Here is a 23,871-nt window from a genome sequence, read left to right as displayed (position 1 = left end):
CAAAGGAATATCAAAACTGCATTTGAGGTCAATACATGAAGCATCAAAACAAGAAAGTTGTTTGAAAAAATACAGATAGGGTAAACATCAAGAAGTATTTGTCATTTTTGTGACAAATATTAGTTATCTGCAAGCTTCAATACGTACCATCACTCCTCCTTGGAACTATGGACACCTAGTGGACAAACTTATTTAGTTTAATAAATCTCACTATTTTCTTTTACTACTACTTTGTGTGTTTACTACTTTGTGTGCTATACTTTCTTCAGTATAAAGAAAAAAACCTACACTATCCACATGGTGGAGCTTCCAATAGTTTCCTGATCTTGTGATCAGAAGACATTCTAATATCTCGCAATGCTTTTTGTGGGAAGCTTGAACTGTTAGAGGTAGAGTGATGAACAGTATGCACAGAATGCTTCAAGCTAATTCAAAATATGTAGAATAGAATAGAATTGTGAGAATTTTGATATTCACAAAATACTTAAAATTTCTGAGCTCAAGACTGGAGCAATACCCCGCCTTAATTAAATGTTTTGGAACTACATTTCAAGTCATGTGCCTTAAATCTATTGAAGATGATGTGCGATTTCTATTAATTCAAAATGAAAATGCAGAGAAGGCAAAAATGTTAGGTATGCGGTTTTTTCAGCAATATAAACTGTGCCTATTTTGCTTTTTTCTCAACATTGAATGCTACGCAGAAGCTGAAGGGGCACAAAGTACCTATCATGATACAGCACAAACCAGAAATGAGCCTTCTGAATTAGGGCAATTCCACCAATTACAACTATAAATTGCATACTTTATTATTGATAATCTATTTAAGTTATAGATTCTTTTTATATGCAGTCACAAAATTCCAACTGAAGGCAAATACACAAGTAAACACACGGCAACCTTCGTGTGTGGATCCAACACAAATCCTTCCAGCTGCAGATGCTGCGAGCAACTGCACAGAGACTGGCTTTACCTAATTCATCTTGAAGAACAGCTGCAAAACAGATTCTTTACTAATGACCAAATATCATTACATTACTGTCTTTGACAGTTGTATTAATAAGCCCCTCTCTTCAGTCACCATTTTCCAGAAAAGCTTTTACAAACCTAACAACAGTCCTGCATCCAACTCTTTTGTCAGCAGCCAGCAGGTGTGCTTATGGGAAAAACGGGGTCGAGCTGATGCGTGAGCCCAAGCACCACCTAGGTCTGGCCTTTTCGTGAAACACAGCACAGTCACACATCAGTAGAAAGAGCCTCTGAGCGCGGTGAGGCAGAACCGAGTGGCACTGCGCAGCGCCTTATCGTCGTCTGTATCCAACTCAGTCACACACCACTCATCCGCCTACCCCGGGGCAATTCCCAACTTCCAACACAAATCCTATCGAACCCTTCCCGGATGAGTACCGGCGTGTACAGGACGGCCCCTGCCGGGCATGGCGCCAGGTCACGCTGGAGGACTGCCGCCCGCTTCGCCCCACCTCGCCCCGCTCCCGGTGCAGGCGATGGGGTAGAGCCCGGCCCTCGGCTCGCGCACAGGAGAGAAGAGGACGGCCCCGGGCACCGGGCCCCGGGCTCAGGTCGGGCCCAGGGCTCAGGTCAGCGCTGCCCCGAGCGTGAAGCAGCCGCTGCGGGCCCGCCCCACGCAGGCCAGCCTCAGCCTCTTTCCCCGCAGGCCTCTCTACCTGCGTGTGGACTCAGCCCGGCGCAGCCGCGAGGGATCGTCGAGTCCGGCCTGACGAGCCGAAATAAACCCCAACATGGTAGGACGGCGCCGCCGCTCGGCACCGCTCCGCCATCTTGGGCCTGTGCTGGCCGGGATTGGCTGGAGGTAGGAAGGCTTCCGCCAATTGCAAGCGGTGTTGCTGGCATGCCCGCCGGCGAGCGGGAGGAGCTGACGGAGTAGGATCACGTGATTGGCGCCGCGGGGGCGGAGCTGCCCGTGGACGGGGGTCGCGCGCTGCGGGCGGCGGCGGTGTGCGCGTGCTCGCTTCAGGGATGGGCCGCGCCTGGCAGGCGCTGCGGGCCCTGCGCCTGCGGCTCCTGGGGCCAGAGAAGGAGCTGGTGGGCACCGACCAGTTCGGCAACAAGTACTACCGCGTGCCTCAGCACCAGACCGGCGCAGGTACGCACGGGGTCTCCTCTCGGGTTGCCTCGCCGGGACCCGGATCGAGCGCTGCGGCGCAGCCCGCGAGAGCGCAAGCAGTGCGGCGTTCGGGGCGGGACTGCAGGGAACGCCGCCCCGCGCTGAGCGCACCGCCCCGGGCAGCGCAGGGCAGAGTGACGCCTTCCGCCCTCGGCCCGGGTTGCGGAGCGGTTGTGAGGGGCGGCGGGCGGCTGCGGGCCGTGACTTGGTTTGAAGAACGCCGCGTTTCGGTTTGAGGAACCTCGGTGTGCTTGCACCGTGTCCTCACATCGCGCTGCGCGGACGCTGCACGGCTCCGCGTCATTTAACCAAAGAGGCGTCTAAGGATCGTGAGTGCACGTGCTGCAGTGCTTACAGCCATCACGCCTCTTCCTATACAGCCTTTCTTACCCACTTGCTGTACTAGGTGTGTTTTACGTGGCTGTTCCTCATGCAGACCTGTGCCCCGTGGTGTGGTGGATCAGAAGCATGAGGTGTGAGGCTGCAGTTCTAAAGGTTTGTGTCGTTCCTGAAGTGCAAGGGCAGGCACACATCTCCCCTTCTGACACAAATAACGTTTCCAGTTCTGCATCTTATCAGTTCTCTGATTGGTTTTGTTGCACGCTTTTTGAAGGACTGGCAGTGATATTGAACACATCTGCTGGACTGGCATCTGGAAGAGTGATATGAGTATGTCCTTGTTGGCTGTGTGTGAATCCTCCTGGTTACAATGACAGTGGAACAATTCCAAGCTTTCTCTGCTTTTCTTTCAGCTTTTGGACTTCCCTCTTGCAGCTTATGGTGACTTTGAGAGATGTACAAAAGGATTATAAGGAAAATGGTCTGTATTCTGGACAAATTTGTATTCCTGTTCAGAGGACTTCATAGAATGGAGTTCACAAACGGAAAACTTTTCTTACTCAGATAATCTTCATCTGTTAGGCTGAGTGGAAAAGAGAGTCGAAACAGAAACCACAAGAGTTGGAGGAGTAAATACACTGCAACGGTTTATGCTTGCTTATCAGTCAAAGCATAGATACCTGGCATTCCAATATAGCGATAGCTGAAATCCAGTAAATTTCAGATTTAATGAGATGTGGGGAAGAAATATTTCAGACGGTGACAGCGCCAAGTAATGAACAAATATCCTTAAAGAGGTTCGTGGTTTCAGACACAGATAAATAGCTCCATTGTATGGTCGAACCTTCTTGCTTATGGACAGGAGTAGAACCTACAACCAGATTCTTTGTTTATGGTCCTGAAATTACTTTACTGTCAGCCTTAATTTACAGATCAGAGGGACCTGCTTTACTGGAAATACTGGCTGTTCTTTCTAGATCTTGAACTTTTGCAAGTGGGTGTTTCACCTTGAGAGCTCTCTTCTGAAGCTTTAAGATTAATCTCTGTATTTAGAACTTTATTGTAATTGCAGTAGCAGTAAGAGAGTAGGAAGATAGGACATAGTTATTGGACAGGAGCATAGGAGAAGTTTTTAAATTTACTGAAGAATTGCAGTGGTTCTAAGAATAGGTCATACCTGGTATCCTTTGAGTTTCTGACTTTTTTTCTTAAAATAGAAGTAATGAGCATAATTCTTGAGAGATTAAATTGAGCAGTAAGGGCTGGCTCTTATAAACTCGGTGATTCCAAGTCTGGCTAAAGCTGGTGAAATCTGCATTTTATATATCCTTTAAAGACTCTTGCACATTGTGTTTATAGTAGTGATTTATGTGTTACAGTGTGGGTTTGCTGAATTATTGTTGTTATTTCTGAATTTTCCTCTGTCTTTGTACTGCACCTGACTAAATAAGCTGTTAAAACCATGCAAAACAAACAGCTGCTGCTTTTTCTCAAGACCCAGGCCTGGGGCTTGCCTTTTTTTCAGACTGGCAGAGGGATTCTAGTTTCAGCTGGGGGCAAGAAAAGATACGCAAACAGCATTTTGTGTCTTTATGTGTTTTAAGCAAAAGCTTTCTGCCAGCTTTCTTTGGTCTGTGCTGATCTTTGATGGAGGTTAGAATAAAATTGCATGGAGCTTGTGATGCAAATAATTGATGCCCTGTGTCTTTCAGTTGTTCTTTTCCTTACTCAGTCCTGGTTCTACAGCTCCCTTGAATGCTGGGCCTTGTCTACGTTAGTAAGGAGCAAAACAGGCGGATCAATGGATCTAAGTGGTCAATTTTGATTTTTCCTCAAGTTTTTCAACATGTCATTCAGAGTTACTTACTACATTCTGTCTACTTCTCAGAACTAAATGTCTGCAGAATGCGTAGTTTGAAGTTTGCAAGTGGAGGGGGAGAGGAGAGGGAAGAAGTGTAAAATGATGCACACTTGGCCACCATACTGTCTTGGCATCCAGTATCTTGTTAGATTTTGAAATGTTTCAAAAGTGAGGATTCCATCTTTAAAATAAACCAACAGCAAAACAAACCAACCAACAAACAAACAGAAAAACCATAACCAAACCAATAGCAACAATTTGTACACACAACCTATTTTGAGATCCAAATTGACATGATAAGTAGAGTTAACTACCTTGAATCAAATCACACTGTTGGTGTAGTCTCAGAAGTATCCTAGATCTGGTATGTCTCAGTCAAAATTAGAATGTAGTCAGCTTACATGGAGACAGCCTCTACTGGTTTCCACTCAAATGTCTTGCACTTCTAATTTTGACGGTATTTGAATTCTTGTATTATTATATTATTTTTAGCAACTTGAATGTATTTGTAGTTTGGGGAATCACTGTGGTTTCCAGACTTCAGTGGCATGCGAAGGTTCTGATTTTAGCAGCTATTTGCATTATTTTGCAAAGGTCTGAAAGTAATGGCAAAAATATGTGCCTGAAGAGGGTTTCTTAGTTCCCCTGAGTGAACAATTTGGAATGGAAAGTAAGGAAGATGTAAGACAAAGCAGTTCTGAGGCTGCTTGTATTAATTCCTGTGAAGGAGACAAGTGTCAAAAATTCCTAAACTGGAAGAATGAGGAGTTAGTAGATTCAGTAGGAGAAGGCAATGCAAGAAATAGAAAAGAAAATGAGAGAAAATTATGAGCTTCAGTACAGGGGAGAGACTCTGAAGGACTCCAAAGGAATGGTTCTGCCCACAGAAGTAGAAAATAATTAGTGAGATTTAGAGTAGCTAATTTTCTCAAAGTATGGAAATTCAGATGCAGCAGAACTGAAGGCACATTGTGTGATATTTATCAGGAAAGAAAATCATCTTCAGAGAAAAGTCAACCCATCAACATTTGAATAAGGTAGGGTCATTTGTAGAAAAAGTGACTATTTAATAACATTATGCAAATGTTTTGGTTTTGCTTTTTTTTTCTTTTCCCTGCAGGATTAGTTGTAAGTGATGAAAATGGTTAAATATTACAACTGCTATTTGCTTGTTATGAGACAAACATTCAGCATAGTCCATTAAATCTAAGATAACTCTTCAGTCGTCAGTTGGATGTGATAGGTGGGTGTGGACAGATGGGTAGTGGATTAATGGCTCATTTCAGTATCACAGACGAGCATTTTTCTAAACAGCCCAGATTTATCAATGTAGTTTTTCTTGCTGTATATCTTGCTACAAGTCACTGAATGCTTTAGGTCAGTTTTGTACTTTTTATCTTTTCTAAAGATTTTTTCAGACAACTTATATTTAAACTCTTCATTTTCTTAATTTGTACTGTCGTTTGTTAAAAAGACTCGTTTGAAATGAGCAATCTGTGCAGTACTGGCATGTGGGAGTTAGAAGAGTCATTTAACAACAAGAGATGGGTTTAAAAGCTTAAAGCATTTCCCTGTATGAAACAACCGACCAAGGTTAGACTCGGCTTGGAGTTGCAGCTTACCAGGAGTAGCAGGAAGACATGAAATATTCCGTATCTAAGTCTGTATGTGTTACATAAACATTGCATTAAGGGACATGTGTTGCCTGAGCCTGTGATATGATCTGAGCTTTAAGATAGAAGCTGGTATGTAAGACTTGTTTCTCAGTATTCTTGTCAGTACTGTGAGGCAGAAGTGGCAAATTTCTGTGGCAAACCTTTTCATGTGGAATACTTGCTTACATTCACATAAAAGATCTTTATCTGGGATATAGTTTATTATGAAAAGCCAGAAATGTGCAAATAAGGGAGAATCTGTTTAAGAAGATTGTAATTACTCAATTACAGGAACTGTGTAGCTTGTCTTGACTTTGATAGAAACGTATACATTTTTTTAGTGAATAAAAAATATAATTCATTGGGATTGGAGGAATTCTGATTGATCTATTTTATATAGTCTGTTACCTTCCTGTGCATCGGAAGTGTAGAGCAGAATTTCTACTATCTTTCAAAATTTGCTGTAAAATACCATAATATCTGAAATATGATTTGCTGAAGACTAGATTGAAGCATTCTTGTAACGCTTTATGGAAGGAAAACATCTCCTCTCTGAAGCTTATCTTCTGAGGTTAAAACTAACACTTTCCATTTGACAATTACCTTTCTTGCTAACAAAAATGAAACCCAAGGAAGAAGCAGAAACAGATCCTGATGGTATGAAACATATATAAAGTAATTATAAAGCATTGTAGATCATTATACTGATTAATGGTGCATATTAAAAAAAGAAGTTCAAACTGGACTTTTTAAGCATTGGTGGATAGCTTTTATACATGTTTTAATTAGAGGCATCTATTTTCAGGTAAAAAAACTCAGCATTCGAATTTGGATTAATGACTTTGTTACCAAATGTTGAGAGAATTAATTATTTAGAATATTAAAATGAAAGCACTGAGAAGGTGTTTTCTCCTCTGGGAGTTTTTATGGTTTAACATCCAGTAATAGCTGACAGGTTCAGTTTGTCCAGATGGTGGCAACATAGTTTCAGAAATAACTCCTAATCAGGACTCATGAAATAGAGCTTTCCTTTGAGACTAAGGGAAGCTGAGCTCTAAAATAACTGTATGTGTACGTGTACAGAAATTAAACTTGCATTGCAGACTACCACCTTTAAGGAGAGTAATTCTGGAATGGCAAAATAGCTTTTCAGTATGTCTGGTATGTTATGTAGCAAAGCAGTTACACTGCAAAGAGCTTACTGCAGATTGTAAAAACATTAATAGTTGAAGAACAGTGTTTGGGTGCAGTGATATGCTTTTTTCCTGCAGCTGCCAGCAGTGAGTTGACAACACGCATGGTAAGTTCAGCTCACCAACTTTAAAACCACAAAGAGCAAGAAGTAATAATATGTATGTGCAGTAACTTGCTTGTTGATCTTTGGTGTGTACACTGATACTGATATACAAAGATGCTGACCATGCTAATCTTGCCTGCCAGCATTAAGCTTTACACGCTGCACATTTGTTACTTTTAATTATTCAGGCTTTGATTTGAGAGCCTGTATTCACTCATGCTCTGTGTCTGTTACTTTTGCCTGGTCTTGATTTCTTTCTTTTTTATTTATTTATTTATTTTAATGTCTGGTGGCCAAAAACAAGAAATGAACACAAAGGAAGTTAAAATATATTTCTACTAACTTTTTCTGTTTCTTTTTGTACATGTAAAGATGTTTTCAATAACTGGTACAATCTGAGATGGTTTTAACAATCACGTTGACTTAAGTAGCAGCCACCTGCAGGATTGTAAACAACAGCCCTTTTGGTAGCTGCGAAGAACATGTTTCAGTGCAGTCATTTTGATGGCTGTTGCAAATGTGTTTGTCTAGGTGTATCTTTTCTAAGTGTTCAAATAACTGTAGGGTACTTGTGCTGACTTGCTTGCACTTTCTTTTCCTAACCATATGATTAAAAGCAGTATGAGTCACCAATATGTTATTCCATTGTAGCTTAGTACAGGTGAGCCTGTTGTGAGTCCAAAGTGGCAGGAAAAATCATCTGTCTGATGGCTTTTGTTCCTTTCCTTTGAAACCATTAGCAGCCCTGCCCACATTTCATCCTTGGAACTTAATCACTGCAGAAATATGAATGTGTAGTAAACATGATCTGTATGGAGGTCTAGGGTTTGGAATTATATTAGTAAGCTGCAGAACAAGTGTAATGTACAGCAGAGATTTGAATTGCATCTAGCTACTATAGGAAATGTTTTACTATCATCACTGTTTAAGAAATTTCTACTCAATTGTGTGAGTTTGAGTAATCAAGATTATAATTATCGTCCAAATGCTTTGTTAGTTTTGATTGTCTCATCAAAATTTTTGATGCCCACTCTTTCTGGTAGTTTATTTTGGTATATTCTTTTTTTGATAGATAGCTGTTTATTAGTGTAAGTAAGATTAGGAGAAACATTAAAACACTTAAAAAGTAAATGGGCTATAGTATTATTTTTAAAAAGTAGTAGGTATAATAAAAAGGGGCAAAAACTAGAACAAGAGTGCACTTGAGGAGCTGTAAAGGGGAAGTGAAATAAAAGGAGCTGAGGAAGGCTGGCGTACTACTCTGTGGGCCACTGCAACCTTCTTAGTTTCTTCTGAAGAATGGCAAAGGTGTTAAGGAGTTAGGTTTGATTTCTGCTTTGTGAAATAAGCTTTTTGTGTTTGGTTTTTTTTTTTGTGTGTGTGTGTGGACTTTTAAAGTACCAAATTAGATTAGGAATTGGACAGGAATAGGATTGAGTGGCAAAACCTGTGGCTTATGTAGAACTGTGTTCAAACAAATGTGTCGAGCAGCAAGGTATTAAAGAGATACCTTTTTTGCTCATTTGAACAAATGTTAAGAATTTTTTTTTTAAGAAACAAGGTGTTGGGAAGGTACAGCTTACAGGAGCAGTGTGTGGGGGGGGAAAGCAACACAATTTAGAAAATACTTTAAACTTCAAATGAACTAATATTCTACAAGATTTACAAAACAAAAAAAAGTTTGTCCTGGTGTTAATAATGTCAGATTGTGGAACTATGAGTATTTCAGTTACAGTAATAAGACCTTTTTAAGTGGAAGTAACACATATCTCTCTATTTGTAGTTAGTTAGAAAATATTAGTTAATGAACAAGGGCTTGATTAGAGTCAACTCCTCATGTGTTATCTCTTTTACTGCATCAGATTAAAAAAAAAAACAAACAGCAACAACAAAAACCAACCTGGGACATTTTTTCTCAAATACATGGGTTCTTTTTAAGTCCTTGACAAAGCTTCTGCTGTCTTGCAAAACTTGACCATTCTTTTCACCATTCTTGTGAGATAGTTACTGAAAGAGAGGTTCTGTATGTATTTAATTTAATACATGTGGCATGTATTGGGGTTTAAATTATAAACACAAATTATAAATAGTTGATTTGAGCAATATAATAGAAATGCTGAATTCTGAAATTTCCAAAGATAAATGTAGTGGTTTTGGGAGAAACTAGTTACCTATACTAATAAAAAAGAATTAAAAATCCAAGTTTATTTCCATGGTACAGTAAATCTCCAAACAGAGCTAGCAGAAAAAAAGTATTTGTCAAATAAAACCGAACTGGAATGGTCCTTCATGGGGCTGCTCATGCCTGCCTTTTTATCCTGTCTTCTCCCACTCTTGCTGCAGATGCTTGTGCAGGCTCATACTGGGTCCTTCTTTTGTCTAACCAGGACACTTCCTTTTGGGAGGAGGAGTTGTCACCTGCTGTGGACGATGGCACAGACTGTACAGTACCTCAGCGTAAGGGAGCAAAAAACAGCAAGTGTGAGAATGAGACGGGTTTGCTACTTTGAGTAGCAGTTCTAGCTCAAATGCTAGCTGAACTGCTTGCTAGTCCACATTTACTTTGGATAATTATAATAATTCTAAAGAATCAGGGCTGCACTGTTCATTTTTGTCTATCTATGAAAGTGGAGATTTGCAAGGTACTCATTTTTTTTTCTTTGCTCATATTTGTAAAAGCATTGAGAATGGCTATTTTACTGCACAAAGCCAAATTCTGAATTGACCCTCTTGTAGTGATGATTACGAAGGAGTCAAAGCAGTAGTTCTAGAAATAAGTTGTGGTTATTGTCTCATCTCTCTGAGATAATGTTTTAAAAATTCAGTGTAGTGTCAGTTCTGTGTCTAGGTAAGAATTACTTCAGATGAAATATAAATACCTGTTTTTGTTATTAAAATATATTTGGTATTGTAATGTGGATATTTCATCATTTAAAAAAAGAACGTTTCATTCCTGATTTGAGAAACACGAATACAGGACCAACAGCAATTTATTTTATTAAACAAATCTTGATATTCAGTGTCATGTACTGTGATTTCCTAGATTGTTCTTGCAGTAGTTAATTGGGAATGTGATAGTTTATGAAATCAGTTGTTTTTGTGAAATTTCTGTCGTGTCTGGTAAAAGACAACATTCTGTAAGCAGTTTCTGAGCCGAAGCTGGAAAATGGACACTTTCTGATTTTGAGTCTGACCCAGGTATGTAGTAGTATTGGATAAATTCCAGAAAATTGAGCCAGAATCTCTAGTGAACCTGAAGATGATGAAGTGAGATTGGCTCAGCTATTTGCATTATAGCTTTCTACAGCTGAAAGGGAGAGATCTTGTTCGTTCCTTACCCTGTGTCCCTCAAGCTAGCTGTAGCACTTGCAAGCTGAGCTAATTTAACTCAGTGGCTTTTATAGGATTAGATGTGAGATTCTGATTTTTGTTTCGTGTTAGAACAAAATGTAGATTGGTAGGAAGATATCGTATGATTTGTTGGAGTCACAGATTTTTGGCATATATTAAACATATGGAAGAATTTATTTTAAACATCCCACCAAGAGAGAAGATTGCCAATCTGAAGATTTTAAGAGGTTCTGTAATGTCAGTGGAACCTCTACTAATACTCTACTTCCTTCCCCTCAGGCGTACTGTAAGTCTGTGTGGTCTGTGGTCTGTGCAGTGATAAGGTAATGCTTCTGAGAAGCTCCTCTTGGATGGCTCCCAGACAGGGCTTTCTTGAGTTGTGGAAGGAGGCTCAGTCTGTTTCGAGATCAGATTGACTTGTAGATTTTTTAGAACCATAGCATTTCAAGGTGTGACTGACTGTGCTCTAAAGGAGGAATATAGGCATCTGGCAGTTATGAGTACTTGTCTGGTTTCTGTTGTTCCAAGGTGCAACAGCGCAATCCATTACTCCTACCTAGTCTGTGTCCTGGCTATTATATATTTAGCATTTTGCTTTATCATCGTACCAGGTGGTGAGCAGGCAGCTTAAATAAGGAACAAGCATAGGTCACAGATGCATCCTGTAGCCAGTTGCATCTACTCTACAGGAAGGGAAAGAGCTTCACCAGCAGCATGTCCTGAACTCCCTCCTGAGTGATGGCTCTGCATTTGGCTGTCTGGCCAAGTTTGTCTCTAAGCTTTGTTGAGTGTATGTGCAAATATGTAGTAAGCTATTGTTTGAAGAATAGTTATCCAAATGTCTTGTAGTAATGCATTTGAAAATTGTTAAAATATGTAATGTATGTATGATATGAATATCGTGTGATCTTTAGAAGAGTTTGCAAAAACTCTGGATTGAATTTTGCCACGTGGTTTCATAGCTGTTAATATTACTAGTTTACACAGAAATCATCTCACTGCAACCAGTATACTTTTGGGGGAGGGATGAGGAAGGAACAAAACTGTATATTGTACTACTTGAGGGAAGATGCAGATATCTAAGATACTGTCCTAAAGATACTTCTGAAGAATGATCTAGGTTCTGTCTGGAGGCCCACTGCATGGAAAATCAAAGTGCAGTGAATTGTGTACCATATCACAAAGATCATTTGGAGCCTACAGTTGCGCTTAACCGAATTTACTTTCCACCTTGCACCACTCTGATAATGGGAAGAATTAATCAAACGGTGGTGAATAGAAACTATTAGTGATTTATGTTTTTTCCTTAGTTGAGTTTATCAGTCTGTTCAGATGGAAAAGCTGTTACTCTGAATGCTTTTTTTTCTTCTCAAAACATTTAAAAAAAATCATACACAACTTGAAAAAGTTAACTGGAATTGCTCTGGCTTAAAAGTTTGGAATGTTAAAATGTTTAAATGTGTGTTAATCAACCATTTCAGTCTCTTCTTTCAAACACTCATCTACTTGCTTCGCAGCTGGAATACTTTCAGTAGTCTCTGGCTTGTAGGAAATTTTTACAGCTTGCTTGCTTATTTTTAAACATGTTACAGAAATGCTTTCACAAAGCTACGTTACCTCTGATAGTTGAAATAAAGCAGCTGTTGATTAAAATCATGTTCTGGCCTCTTTAGTGCTGAAAGGGGTTGTGTTCCCTTCCTCTTGGATCATTGTAGAAGCATTATCCTTGATGAAAAGAGTTAGTGAAAGAAATCTTTCTGTAGTGGTAAGGGATGGCATAACTTGAAGCACTAACACAGCTTACTAAAGGTATTTGGGGAATTAATTGTAATTGAATCATGTGAACTAGAAGAAATTAAATTCATTATTATAATTGGAGCACAGTGGAATCCAAAGCAATTCTGTGCGATGCTTTGTTCTGTGTTGATCTATACAGTACAAACTCAAGCCCTCTTTCTAGTTGAGTGTGGAAAGGAAATAATTCTTGCTTTCTTTACTTTGAAATGTTTTTGTTATTCCTCAATTGGAGGGCAAGGCCTGAAAGAAGGCATAGCTTCACAGACTGGTTTCCTGGCTGCGTAGGCAGAATAGATTTACTGAAGTGTTTAGAGAAAATACTGTTAGGCATTACATAATGCTAAAATTACAGTTGCCAGGTCATTTGTTCTGTATTGATCAGGTGTGGATTTATACAGGCTACTAAGTGGATTATAGACATCTGTGCTGTTACACTGATATTGCTCCATGCAATGCAGATGGAGTGATGATTTCTGCTCATTGTTTCTGCCAGCCCTGTGATGGTACCTGTATATCTTCCTTGGAGTATTAATGGTGCTGGAAATCTCAAATATTTTTTTCTTCCTTATTGTGTTTTCATAATCTGCAGAGAGCTTTTTTTGTTTCTCATTCCACCAAATACTAAGTGCAAGACAAAGTGCTGGGTCCTGCACTTTAGTCACAACTCCAGGCAATGCTACAGGCTTGGAGTTATGTATTTCTGTTTAGTTGGCACTGGCGCTCTCTAGCTCATCTTGCTGTTCAAAATGCTGACACAGCAGAAAAAACTGGAAGTCAATGAAGTTCACAAGAGAGAGAAATGTAACCATAGCAAGAAAGATCTGTGATTTTTCTGTTTGCTTGTTTTGAGTGCAGTATTGTTGACATATTTTAGGATGTGTCATGGAAGACTAATTGTACATTGGAAATAGGTAACAGAAGATAAAGACTTGGATCAGGTTTTCTTTTGTAATGGTTTTAGTTAAAAATAAGCATTTTAGAGAGCATGAAAAGTACTTTTCAATGGTAGCTTAAATGTTGGGCAGCGATAGTTATTTAGGGTTCAGTCCATTTATAACTGCCATTTAAAGCAGTCTAATCAGAGAGGAAGAGAACAGAACTGTACTTGCAGTAGAGATTATGGAGAGCCTTAACCCTGCAGAGATGTTCCTACCCATCCCCAAAGAAGGAACTATTATTTTTTCTCACATTATTCTACTGTGCATTAATGCCTGTTGTTTTTTAAACATTCAATTGTAAGTTCAAAAATTCAATTGTAAGTAAATTTCATAAAGATATAATGGGATATAATAATATCAGTTTAGTCTCTGCAAAATTGACTTCATTGTTTTGGGAATGGCATATCTGTTTCTTGAATGGGAGTAGCTCTCATTTTAATCTGAAGTGTCAGTCTAGTTAAAGAATGAGAATTTCCATCTGTTTGATTATCATATAAAATATTTTTATCTCTGAAAAACATTATAATGTTTAAAATTGACAGCATGATCTGTTGAATTTCTTGCTTGTTTCCTTGCACGCTTCCTGGCATCTCTTGGTACAGTTCTGATTGAAAAGAAATAATTCTATATTATAATTTGGGACAGGTTGTTGTTGTTTTTCCATATTTTTTTCAACCATGCAGTAACTCTCTCAGTAAGGAAAGTTATGATGTGTATGCAGTATTCAGTAGACTTTCTCATTCCTTCCTCCTCGCACTCTCCGAGTGTGAAGAGTATAGAAACATCTCTATTAGTGGCAGTTCACAAGTAGCAGTGGCATTTTATCCTTTTACAAATAATCTGCTCATTTGTACATGCATACTGCTGAATAGTTTTATATACTCCTTACATCAGGATAGCTTCCCAAGAAACTTCCAGCAGCATTCATTCTGCCATGCTGAAGAAGCTCACAGATGATGGAAGTTACGTTTGTATGAATTAAGAAAACTTTCTATTCTAAGGCCAGAGCTTGTGACTTACTGAATACTGCTTTATTTGTTAGCCTTGATTCTGCATACAGAATGTTAGAATGTTAGAAAATGTGAGAGACTGCAAAATATTTTAAATGGAGAAACAGCTCATAAGAATATTGTTTTTGTTTTTTTTTCATATGAGAAACGTTAGAGCTCTAACAAACAATGTTCATCTGGCAGAAAACAAAATAGTTTCCTGCATATCAGTATTGGGAGGTATTTGGATAGTACACCTAAAAGATGTTTGATGGTGCTAAGAAGTTGAATGGAGAAAATAATTATGAGACAGACTAAGTAAGTACAAACATAGAGACCTCTCAGTAATGAGGAATGGTAACACATTGCATTCAGAATAGGAATAAAAGCTTTTAAGTTATGACTAAATAAGCCTATCAGCAGTTGACAGTAGGATGACCAAAAGTTTCAAAGGTGTGTGTTACTTTCAAAAAGACCTGTAGATGGTGCCTAATGCTTCAGAAGCTTTCAGATGCTGTTCTAGATTTAGAAAAAATGTGTAGTCCAGAAAAGTGAGTGAAGGGGGACAGCCACACTGACTTATACATTTGGAAGCAATGTCTTAGTGGAGAGAACTAGAATACAGTTAAGGCATACTATCGACAAATATTAGCATTTACTATAAAAGTTTACTACCTGAAAGGAGGTTGTACTGAGGTGGAGGTCAGCCTCTGCTCCTGCTTAACTAGTGATGGGATGAGAGGGAATGGTCTCAAGTTGCACCAGGGGAGGTTCAGGTTGGATGCTGGGAAAAATTTAATCTCCAGAAGAGTGGTTGGGTGCTAGAACAGGCTGCCTGAAGAGGCGGTTGAGTTACTGTCCTTGAAGGCATTAAAGAAACACGCAGACGTGGTACGAAGGAAGGTAGGTCAGTGGTGGTGAGTGGGCGGATGGACTGGATGATCTTAGAAACCTTTTCCTAACTTGGTGATTCTGTGAGTCAAAGTTACCTCAAAAGAAGCGAGGGAAGGAGAGGATTCTACTTGCATACAGTGCGATGTTGTTTGTTCTTGATTCTGACAGTGACAGAGTCATTTGCTGGCTTCATATTTGTATCCCTATTGAAAATGTGCCTATATTTTGAAATTGTTACCTTGTGTTAAGCATTTAAGCTTAAGTATTTTCATCTATGTCTATATTACTAGGTTATTTAACTCGTTTAATTGTAATCATATAATCATGGAATGTCTTGGGTTGGAATGGACCTTAAAGATTGCCTTTTTCCAACCCCTCAGTGTATGAAAGCATTTTATTTAGCCTGCGATGGTGTTGATTTTTAGGAACGTTGTGTGATATTCCAGAATTGCATGTATGAAATGTATCTGTGTACTACTTTCTGAATTATGTAAGATAAAACTAAATTTAAGCTGAGTGATCAAAAAATGGCAAATCACGATGGATAAACATGCTTAGAATGGATTCCTGGTGCCTGTGCTTTGTAAATATTGTACTAAGTACTGTTGGTGGTGTTTCTGTAGATACTTTGTCAAATATAGATAGATTTTCTTGTTATACCTCCTGTTCTTTCTGGCAACCTCCTTAGATAAATGTAATGAAATAGTGCAATATTCCAGAAACTGTTAGAATGAAAGCTATTATAATTCAGTAATTGCATTCAGTAATTGTCATTTTTACTATCTGCTCTATGAGACAGAATCTGTAACTCAAGTGCTGAGACCTGTGACTGAACATCTGCTTCACTATGCCAAATGACTGGCATTAAAGAGGAGATTAAGGTGTGCTTTTGTCTTACTGGTAACACTAATAAATATTTGACTATGAAATCGAAATAAAATCTGAGCAGTATTTGGTCTTGGATGTTGTGATTCCATGAAGCAAAAAGAGATGTACTGAAATAATATTTAGGGATGTTCATATTATTTTTTTGTCAAGCTGGTGATGGAATTTCTGTTCTAATAACAAGTTTATGTGGACCAGTTTAATGAGCGTGGTGTAAAAGAAAGCCCAAGTAGTCTCTACTGTGAGTAAGTTGCCCTACTGGTCTGCTCGTTTTGTGCCTAACTAGCACGTGGCCCCTTACCAGCTTTCTTACCTTGGGCTAGTTGTTGAAATAAACTTGTTTTTTGACAGAATAGTTCTCTCACTGTTTCATTTGTTGCTGTTGTTCGGTTGTTTGTTTTTGTTTTGTTTTGTTTTGTTTTTTATTTGGCTGGTTGGTTTTTTAAATTCAACAAATCATAGTTATGGTTAAGAAACCATTTACAGAAGTTGTAAGGATCAGCTAGTTTCCTCAGTTTGGAAGTATATTCAAGTCACCAGTCAATCCAGTTCATGTAAGAGAGTGTAGTGAAGGTCGCCTGACATGTGCAAGAGAAGCTTCACCAAATTAATGCTTCAGTTGGAAAAAAGTGCTAAAACCTTGTTAACAGTCTTCAGCAAGGGAATTATTCTGTAGCTGCTCACTTTTAGCTTGTTTTCCTTGTTCTAAAAATAAACTTTAAATTTTGTGTATACAAAAGCAGGTGCCCCATTAAATTCTTGTGTGAACTGAATAACAGGCCTTTGTTTTGGGAGATAGTTATTTTTGTTGAAATATCTGAAACAAAATCATAGTTTCTAGTGTTGGTGATATACAGTTTAATATTTCCTCCCAGCCGCTGGCCTCAGCACATGCATTCATCCCAGGAGAGGAGAAAACAAATAGAAGGCAGGTAGTGCTTAGCAAATAAATGCATACATTGCTTTTATTAGGGAGTTTCTCACTGGAACGGTATTCCTTTATATGGAAAGGAAATGAGAAGGGTATGTAATAACTGGATTATTTAGTCTGCTTGCAAACTGGCAAAGTAGTATAGTTTTAGATATTTCGTGGTAATGTCTACAGAAGAGAGAAACAGGTATTCTTTTAAAGCAGAAGAATACTTGGGTTGCTATTTTACAATGGGTAGGTAGGCTGTGTGTGCTTTTTAAACTGCAGTATTAGAATAGGAAATCTTATTTTGTTTTACTGCATTAAAGGAAAACTGTTCAAAATTATGCTAACAGCTTCAGTCTTAGATATTTACTTTTGTGTTTTCCTTTTTCCCTCAGCAGTTAATGTGAGGATTTAGAAGAATCAACCTTTCGCTGCAAAGTGAATTTTTCCTCCTTGAATATTTGGTAATTTTGACACTATGAGAAATTGTGTTAAGTCTTACTGCAGCCAATTTCTGATTTATTTTTTTAATCAATGCAAAATAGTCCAAAATGAAGAAGCCTTTGGAATATACAGAAGGCCTTCCTATTTTATGTTATAACTAAAAGGAATAGAGGAAGAGATTTGATTTTTTTTTTAATATATAAAAGGTTGTTTAAGCAAGCCATTTTCCATGGGCTATTTAACCCTTTCAGTGACAGTGAGAATGAGGAGAAAAATGACCTGTCTCAAGCTTCTAGGCTCTGTATCTGGGTTAGCTCTGTTTTAGTGCAGCTCAAATTCTAACATGAGAAAATTGCAGAAATTTACAATTCAAAGTATGCTTCATCAGGAAGAAACCCACAGATTGTTTTGACACTCAGTTGGAAATTCAGCATGAAGATGGACGTCTCATGAAATTTGCAGCTACTGATAGAATTTTGATTTCCATAAAGGCCATCAACAGTAGCAGCCTGCAGGGGAAGTGAGGGAAAAATGACAAAAATTGTGAGGGTAGCATTTTTTTCCTTAGCCTTATGGTAGCAAATTACTTGTAATAAGGTCCTACACTCACCGGGATTAAAGAAAAATACAGGCAGCCAGAAGGAAATGATATCTCAGTTTAATTGATTTGAACTAAATATTGATACTAAAATGTACATTTACTAATCTGTGTGGCATGTAAATTTCTGCTAAAAATCAAAAGTATCCTTAACTGGAAAAATAAGACTCTTACTGGTAATTACAGAAGGTATCATATAGGTAATTTGATTTTGTAGTAAATTCCCAGAGTTGAGAATGAATGATAACAAAATGTGCAAAAGTAGATCATCTCTCTTAGGGGTGGAAATCTCATCTCTTCAACACGCATTTGCTCCATCGCATTCATAGGCACACACACAGATGTATGAGCGGCTATGCAAGACCTGAATTTTGTTTTTGAGTAAGAAGTTCCATCATGTTGGTCATTTAAAAAGGAAGTATGCGTTTGCAAAAACAAGTTGAGGTTGTCAAAACAATTATAAGAAAGGATGTCGAGACAAATGTCATAATATAATTGAACAGATGTATCTTCTGGAAATGAATTTTTGTGACTGGCTTTCCCTTTGTGTTTCCGTTGAAGCAGATGTGTGGGGAAAATTTTTAAATGTTGTAGTACCTCCTTTTTAGTAGAAACACTATCATAATGATCAGCATCTTTGAGAGATTACAACTTCTTTGATATCCATGTTTCAAAATACCTGTGCTTTAGAGGATTACAGCAAAGAGGATGTTAAAGTATTCATTTCTCATCTCAATGCATTGAGTACTGCACATGTAACTTCCAGTGCAGGGTGAGGCTGCTATACCCACACAATTCTATTCATAAGCCTTTTCCTCGTAGCGATCTGTATCTGCATCATCCTATACTGCGGTTTCAACATGTCTTGCAAGCTAAGCAGTGTCAACCAAAATAATTCTGAGATCAGTAGACAGGTAGATGTTCCAGAAACTGATAAAGGAGTTTTTTGTAGCTGATACTGTTTCTTTAGCACCAGGACAAATGCAAATCAGGATATAACCTGGAGAGTCTTTTGCTGCTGTATGACTTATTATGGGAAGGTTGTTTCTGTTTTTTGGTTTTTGGGTTTTTTTGTTGTTGTTTTGTTTTGTATTAGTTGTGTTTGAGTATCTTCAATCTGTATTCAGTGCTTTCTTCTTGCACACTAAGTTTCACTTGAACATGCTGAAAAACTACTTTTTCACTTGCTTTCCTTAGGAGCTGCATGGTTTCTCATTTCATTGCAGAATTGTGCTTTAGTATGATGAAACACAGGTCGTGTGCAGCTGTAACATCAGTACAGCTTCTTAGCATGTTGAGACATTTACGAATAAAAGAGTTTGTGTGACATCTCAGTATATAAGCATGAGGATCACATGCCATAGCTTCTTGAATCAGAAAGGAGTGTGCTGGAATTCTAATGAGATTAATTTGATAACTTTGCAGTAATAAGAATCTCTGTGAACGTCATTATTTCTATGAGTTTACATTTTAGGGATTAAGTTAGGAAAGTATAGTAACACAACTGTATTTTTAGTCTTATTTGTGAAAATTAAAATGCAGTTTAGGAACATAGAAATCTTTGAAAAGTACCTGAAAAGTCCTGAACTGTCAAACACTTCTAAAAAGGTTTTTAGAAGCTATGTGAGTATAAAATTTGCATGAATATAAAGCTCATGGACCTCTGCTGGTTACCCCAAAATATATTGAGTGAATCAAACTGGGGAAGTAGAAAAACTGACCAGAGAGGACTGGTGGTCATGCATGGTGGTTCTTTTGTGCACGTTTGTTTTGCTGAAATGCCAGGTGACCATGGAAACTCCCAAATTGGAGGAGATGAATTCCTGGGTTGACTCATTTGGTTTTCAGCTAGTTTTTCCCTCTTCCACTCCTTTCTTTCAGTGTTCCAAATAGTTCTGAGGGAGAATGAGACGTTGTTGCAACACGTTGTTTTTTGTGAAAGTTTTCTTCTTTCTTCACTGCTTGCCCCACTTTTGACCTGACCGAAGTCAGCTAAAATGCTGGGGTTTTTTTTCCCTTCTGTAAGAGTATTATTGGAAAACACATTCAGTAATGAGTGTAATGGGGACAGTCAAGCATAAAGACACAAACTTCTGAAGCAGAGGTTAAAAAGTAGTTAGCAGTATAAAGCAAGAGTTGATTCAAACATATATATTTTTATAAAGCTTTTGAAGGATTCTGTGTTTAAGAAATTGTACTTTTTAGGAAGTATTATTTGATCTCATTTAAAAAAAAAAAAAAAAGGTACCAAAATGATACTCCTAACCTGAACAACATCAGTAACTAAGCTTCTATAAGCATTTATTTTGTTATTTGAAGCATGTGAAAATACCCAAATAATGTTACTTCACCTACTAGATGGGCGGAGAGACATGTATGTATTTTTTAACAGAATAATCACATTCAGTGTGTCTCAAGTTGACATTAGTGTTTGGAGATAGAGCCACTTAGATGGTACTAGGGCTGTTGAAACAGATTATAGTCCACACCACCAACTTTAGAGCCACATTGGCATGCTTAGATGGAGTCTAACTGTGTCTCATGTCTTAAATGTTAGGAACTCTATTCACATCTAGCTGAGATGCTGCTAAGAGTTGTGTAATTGCTTTGCAGGTGGCAATGAGCAACTGAACCATAGTGGGAGTTTATTTTTTGTGGGATGTTGATGTATCTGCATCTTTGTTTTGTTTTCCTGTCTCTGGACATTGGACTTTATTGATGCCTTTCTTTTGCTCTCGAATGTTCTGTCTCAGGCTGTACCAAATAGTGCAAGCACAGCTGTGAAGTTTAATTTCACAACTTTCATGACAGAATGAATAACATATAATTCTTGCTCTTTACTTCAGAAGTTGTGCTCTTATTTTTACTTCTCTATGCTCTGCAGAGAAAAGCAAACAAGATAGCATACTGGTATTCTCTGATCTTCAAAGTACAGTGCACAGTATTAGCCGTAATTCTATTCAGTCCTTGTATATGACTAAATGTTCTTGGCCAATCTCAAACCTGAAATCCTTTTGTAAAATTGATTAAAATTTATTAAAAAAAATAATAATAGCATTAGCTCCTTTAGTGCAGCTGGCTGTAGTAATTTGATTTATACTGTAAAAGAAAAAAAGAAACGGCAAATGAGAGTTTGTGAATGATGTATAATTGAAACATAATTAATCATTCAAACCAGAATGTAGCACTGCTTTGTGGGGTTGTATTGTTTAATTGGTGTTCTCCACAGCTGTAACTTTCTTTTCATTTCATTTACAATTCATACCCTTGCTGTCACTTGCCCATTTCTATTCCCTGCTTGACGGCTGTTTTGTTTATCTTCATGCATTGTTTTTATTTATGAAATACAAGTGATTGTACCATTTCATGTCTACTTGCTAAATTCCCTTTTATACATGCTAAATCCCTGTTTTAAATAGGTTTTCATGCAGTTACAGAAAATGTTTGGTACTTTGTTCCTGGATTCTTTTCACATTTTGGCAGTAATTGGTAGAAAACAATTTCTTGAATCTGATAGACCAAAACAAACTGAAAGAACAGTTGGGAATAAGCTTCTACATGCCAGAGCACAAGACATCCACCAGCTATTCCAGAAATTATGCTTATACTGGCTTTATTTGCACCTTTGTTGGAAAAAGAATTGTGATATTGCATGTTTCCAGTAAGTGTATTGTAGATTAATTTACAAAACAGAGGTTCTTTGTAAAGGTGTATTATCTGTCTGGGGCTTTGTGTTGCTTTCATGAGGTACAATTTGCAGGGCTTTTCGATGAGCTAAAAATAGGGACCATGTTTGATACATCTTGCTGGGGACTAGGCACCAGAGCATTTTGCAGAGCTTTTTAAATCTCAGCAACCACTGAGAGAGTTTGTTTCTCAGTCAGACTGCAATAAAAAGCATTTTTAAACTGACACTGTCTGGAGAGTACAGCAAGCTTTTGAAACATAAAGTTTGCATAAATACATGTAAAATCCATGGGCTGTTAGCTCTAGTAGAGCTATAAGTACATCCTTTTTAGACTATTAGATTTTCTTTCCAGGAATTACAGCACAGGATGCTGTCATTCACATCTTTGACATAAAAGTAAGTGAGCACAAGTTGGCTACACAGAAGCTCATAATTGTTTGCAGCATTGTGATTTTATTAAAGTGAACTATTTAATGTTAGAGAGAAGAGCATCATTCTTGTACCCATTCGACCAGTTTGAATGTCTTGCAATGACCAAAAAGCAGAGGATGGCCTGCATGTGCTTGCGTAAAGTCTGAAATGAGCATCAAAGCAGGTTTCTTTCCTAGAGAATTTTCAGTCTGAAGTCCCAAGTACTTTCTCTGCAGTTGCAGCAACATTTACTGTTTGTCAAGCTCTTTGGAGACTGCAAGCATGCATAGGACCTGTGAGTCTTCTCTTTCACCATAAGCTGTTTGACAGTCAGGTGAATAAAATGATGAGATATTTCTAGACAAATTTTAATGTCCGGACACTTCTGTTAGAGCAGATATTTTGCTATCTACAGCTCTTGACCATTTATTTAAGAATGAAGAATCATCAGCATCAGAATTGCTCCTTTGCTGATTCTTCAGCTTTCAGGACATTAATGTAAAGTAGTTACACCAAATGTTAAGTATGGTTATTCACGCTTCAAATTACGCCTTCTAGTTCTCTTTCTGCGGAGTTTACCATACCTACTGATGGCTTCTGTGCTGCTCTGGGCTCTTACTCAAAGTGTGCCTGTTGAGTGATACATTCTGTTTAGATGTTGCAGACGTACTCAAGCAGAAAGCCCCTGCAGACTTGAAATGTGATGTTACAATGCAGTGGAAACATGCAATTTGGGCTTAGTTTCAACTTGGGCTAGGGCTGTGATTTGGGGTGGTGTTTTCTTTATTACTTTTTGTTTTGTTTTGTATTTCTTCACCTTTTTGACTCTAAAGAAGATGCTGTAGAACATCTGGATCCAGAGAACTCTGTTTTGCTTATCTCACATTTTATTTAGGAGTGGTTTTAATCTAGCTGCTTGAAAGAAATTTGTCATGTCTCAGAACAAGTATCCTCATTTGGTTTACAATCCATTTAGCCCTAAATGCTCTGACAAAATACTCTGTTTAGCAGAGGCAGAGATTGTTTCTTTCTTACTGCTCAACAGCTGCCTTTCTTTGATAATAGTGTGGTGTTTTTGTGGGTTTTTTTCCATCTTTTGGATATTTTGTGGGTGGTTTTTTGTTTGTTTGTTTTTATTTGTTTGTTTTTGCTTCAATAGAATAAACATCAAAGATAAGAAGCAATATGGTTTCAACCTTTTCTCTGCCCTAGGAATTTATATAATGTGTGTAATCACGTATTAGAATCATAGAATGTCCTGAGTAAGAGGGAACCCATAAGGCTAGGCTAATCTTCTGACTCCACACTACTACTAAAGAAATCAGACCATGTATCTGTGAGCATCATGCAAATGCTTCCTGAGCACTAACATTTCAGTGCTGTGAGCACTGCCCTGTAGAGCCTGTTCTAGTGCCGTTTCACCATCTGGTTAGGAAACTCTTCCTGGAAGCACAACCTGAACTGCTGGCCTTCCTGGTGATCTGGGCACACTGTTAATTGATGTTCAGCTTGCTCTTAACCAAGACCCCAAATCTCTTTCATTGAACATGCTCTCCGGTGTCTCATCCCCCAGGCTATATCTATAGTTAGGGTTGCCCCTAATCCAGCACTTGTTAAACTTCATGCAGCTGATGATTGTTCAGATCTTTCATTTGTCTAGAT

At 38.3% G+C, this 23,871-nt stretch overlaps 3 protein-coding genes across 7 annotated transcripts in view; 1 reads left to right on the top strand and 2 right to left on the bottom strand.

Moving 5' to 3' along the window:
* The window catches only part of ERCC8 (ERCC excision repair 8, CSA ubiquitin ligase complex subunit), a 33,173-nt gene extending 31,349 nt beyond the window's left edge, over positions 1-1,824 (bottom strand). For all 3 annotated transcript variants that reach the window (XM_052670460.1, XM_052670461.1, XM_052670463.1), the window contains exon 1: positions 1,686-1,824. In XM_052670460.1, coding sequence (XP_052526420.1) covers positions 1,686-1,762 — 77 coding nt within the window. In that variant the 5' untranslated portion in view covers positions 1,763-1,824. The remainder of the gene's footprint in view (positions 1-1,685) is intronic.
* LOC128074290 (uncharacterized) overlaps positions 1-23,871 on the bottom strand; it is a 497,996-nt gene that overhangs the window by 151,199 nt on the left and 322,926 nt on the right. The window lies entirely within an intron of this gene.
* Positions 1,926-23,871, top strand: part of NDUFAF2 (NADH:ubiquinone oxidoreductase complex assembly factor 2) — a 354,445-nt gene continuing 332,499 nt past the window's right edge. Inside the window, exon 1 of one of the 3 annotated variants that reach the window (XM_052670480.1) lies at positions 1,926-2,125. In XM_052670480.1, the coding sequence (XP_052526440.1) occupies positions 1,999-2,125 (127 nt within the window). In that variant the 5' untranslated portion in view covers positions 1,926-1,998. Of the gene's footprint in view, positions 2,126-17,087; positions 17,176-23,871 lie in introns of those variants that run through there. The other 2 variants (XM_052670479.1, XM_052670481.1) reach the window with 2 other exon arrangements.

This window comes from Tympanuchus pallidicinctus, unplaced genomic scaffold (assembly GCF_026119805.1).
Source record: "Tympanuchus pallidicinctus isolate F22 unplaced genomic scaffold, pur_lepc_1.0 scaffold9, whole genome shotgun sequence".
Lineage (NCBI taxonomy): Eukaryota > Metazoa > Chordata > Aves > Galliformes > Phasianidae > Tympanuchus > Tympanuchus pallidicinctus.
This window is presented reverse-complemented; position numbering and strand designations above follow the sequence as displayed.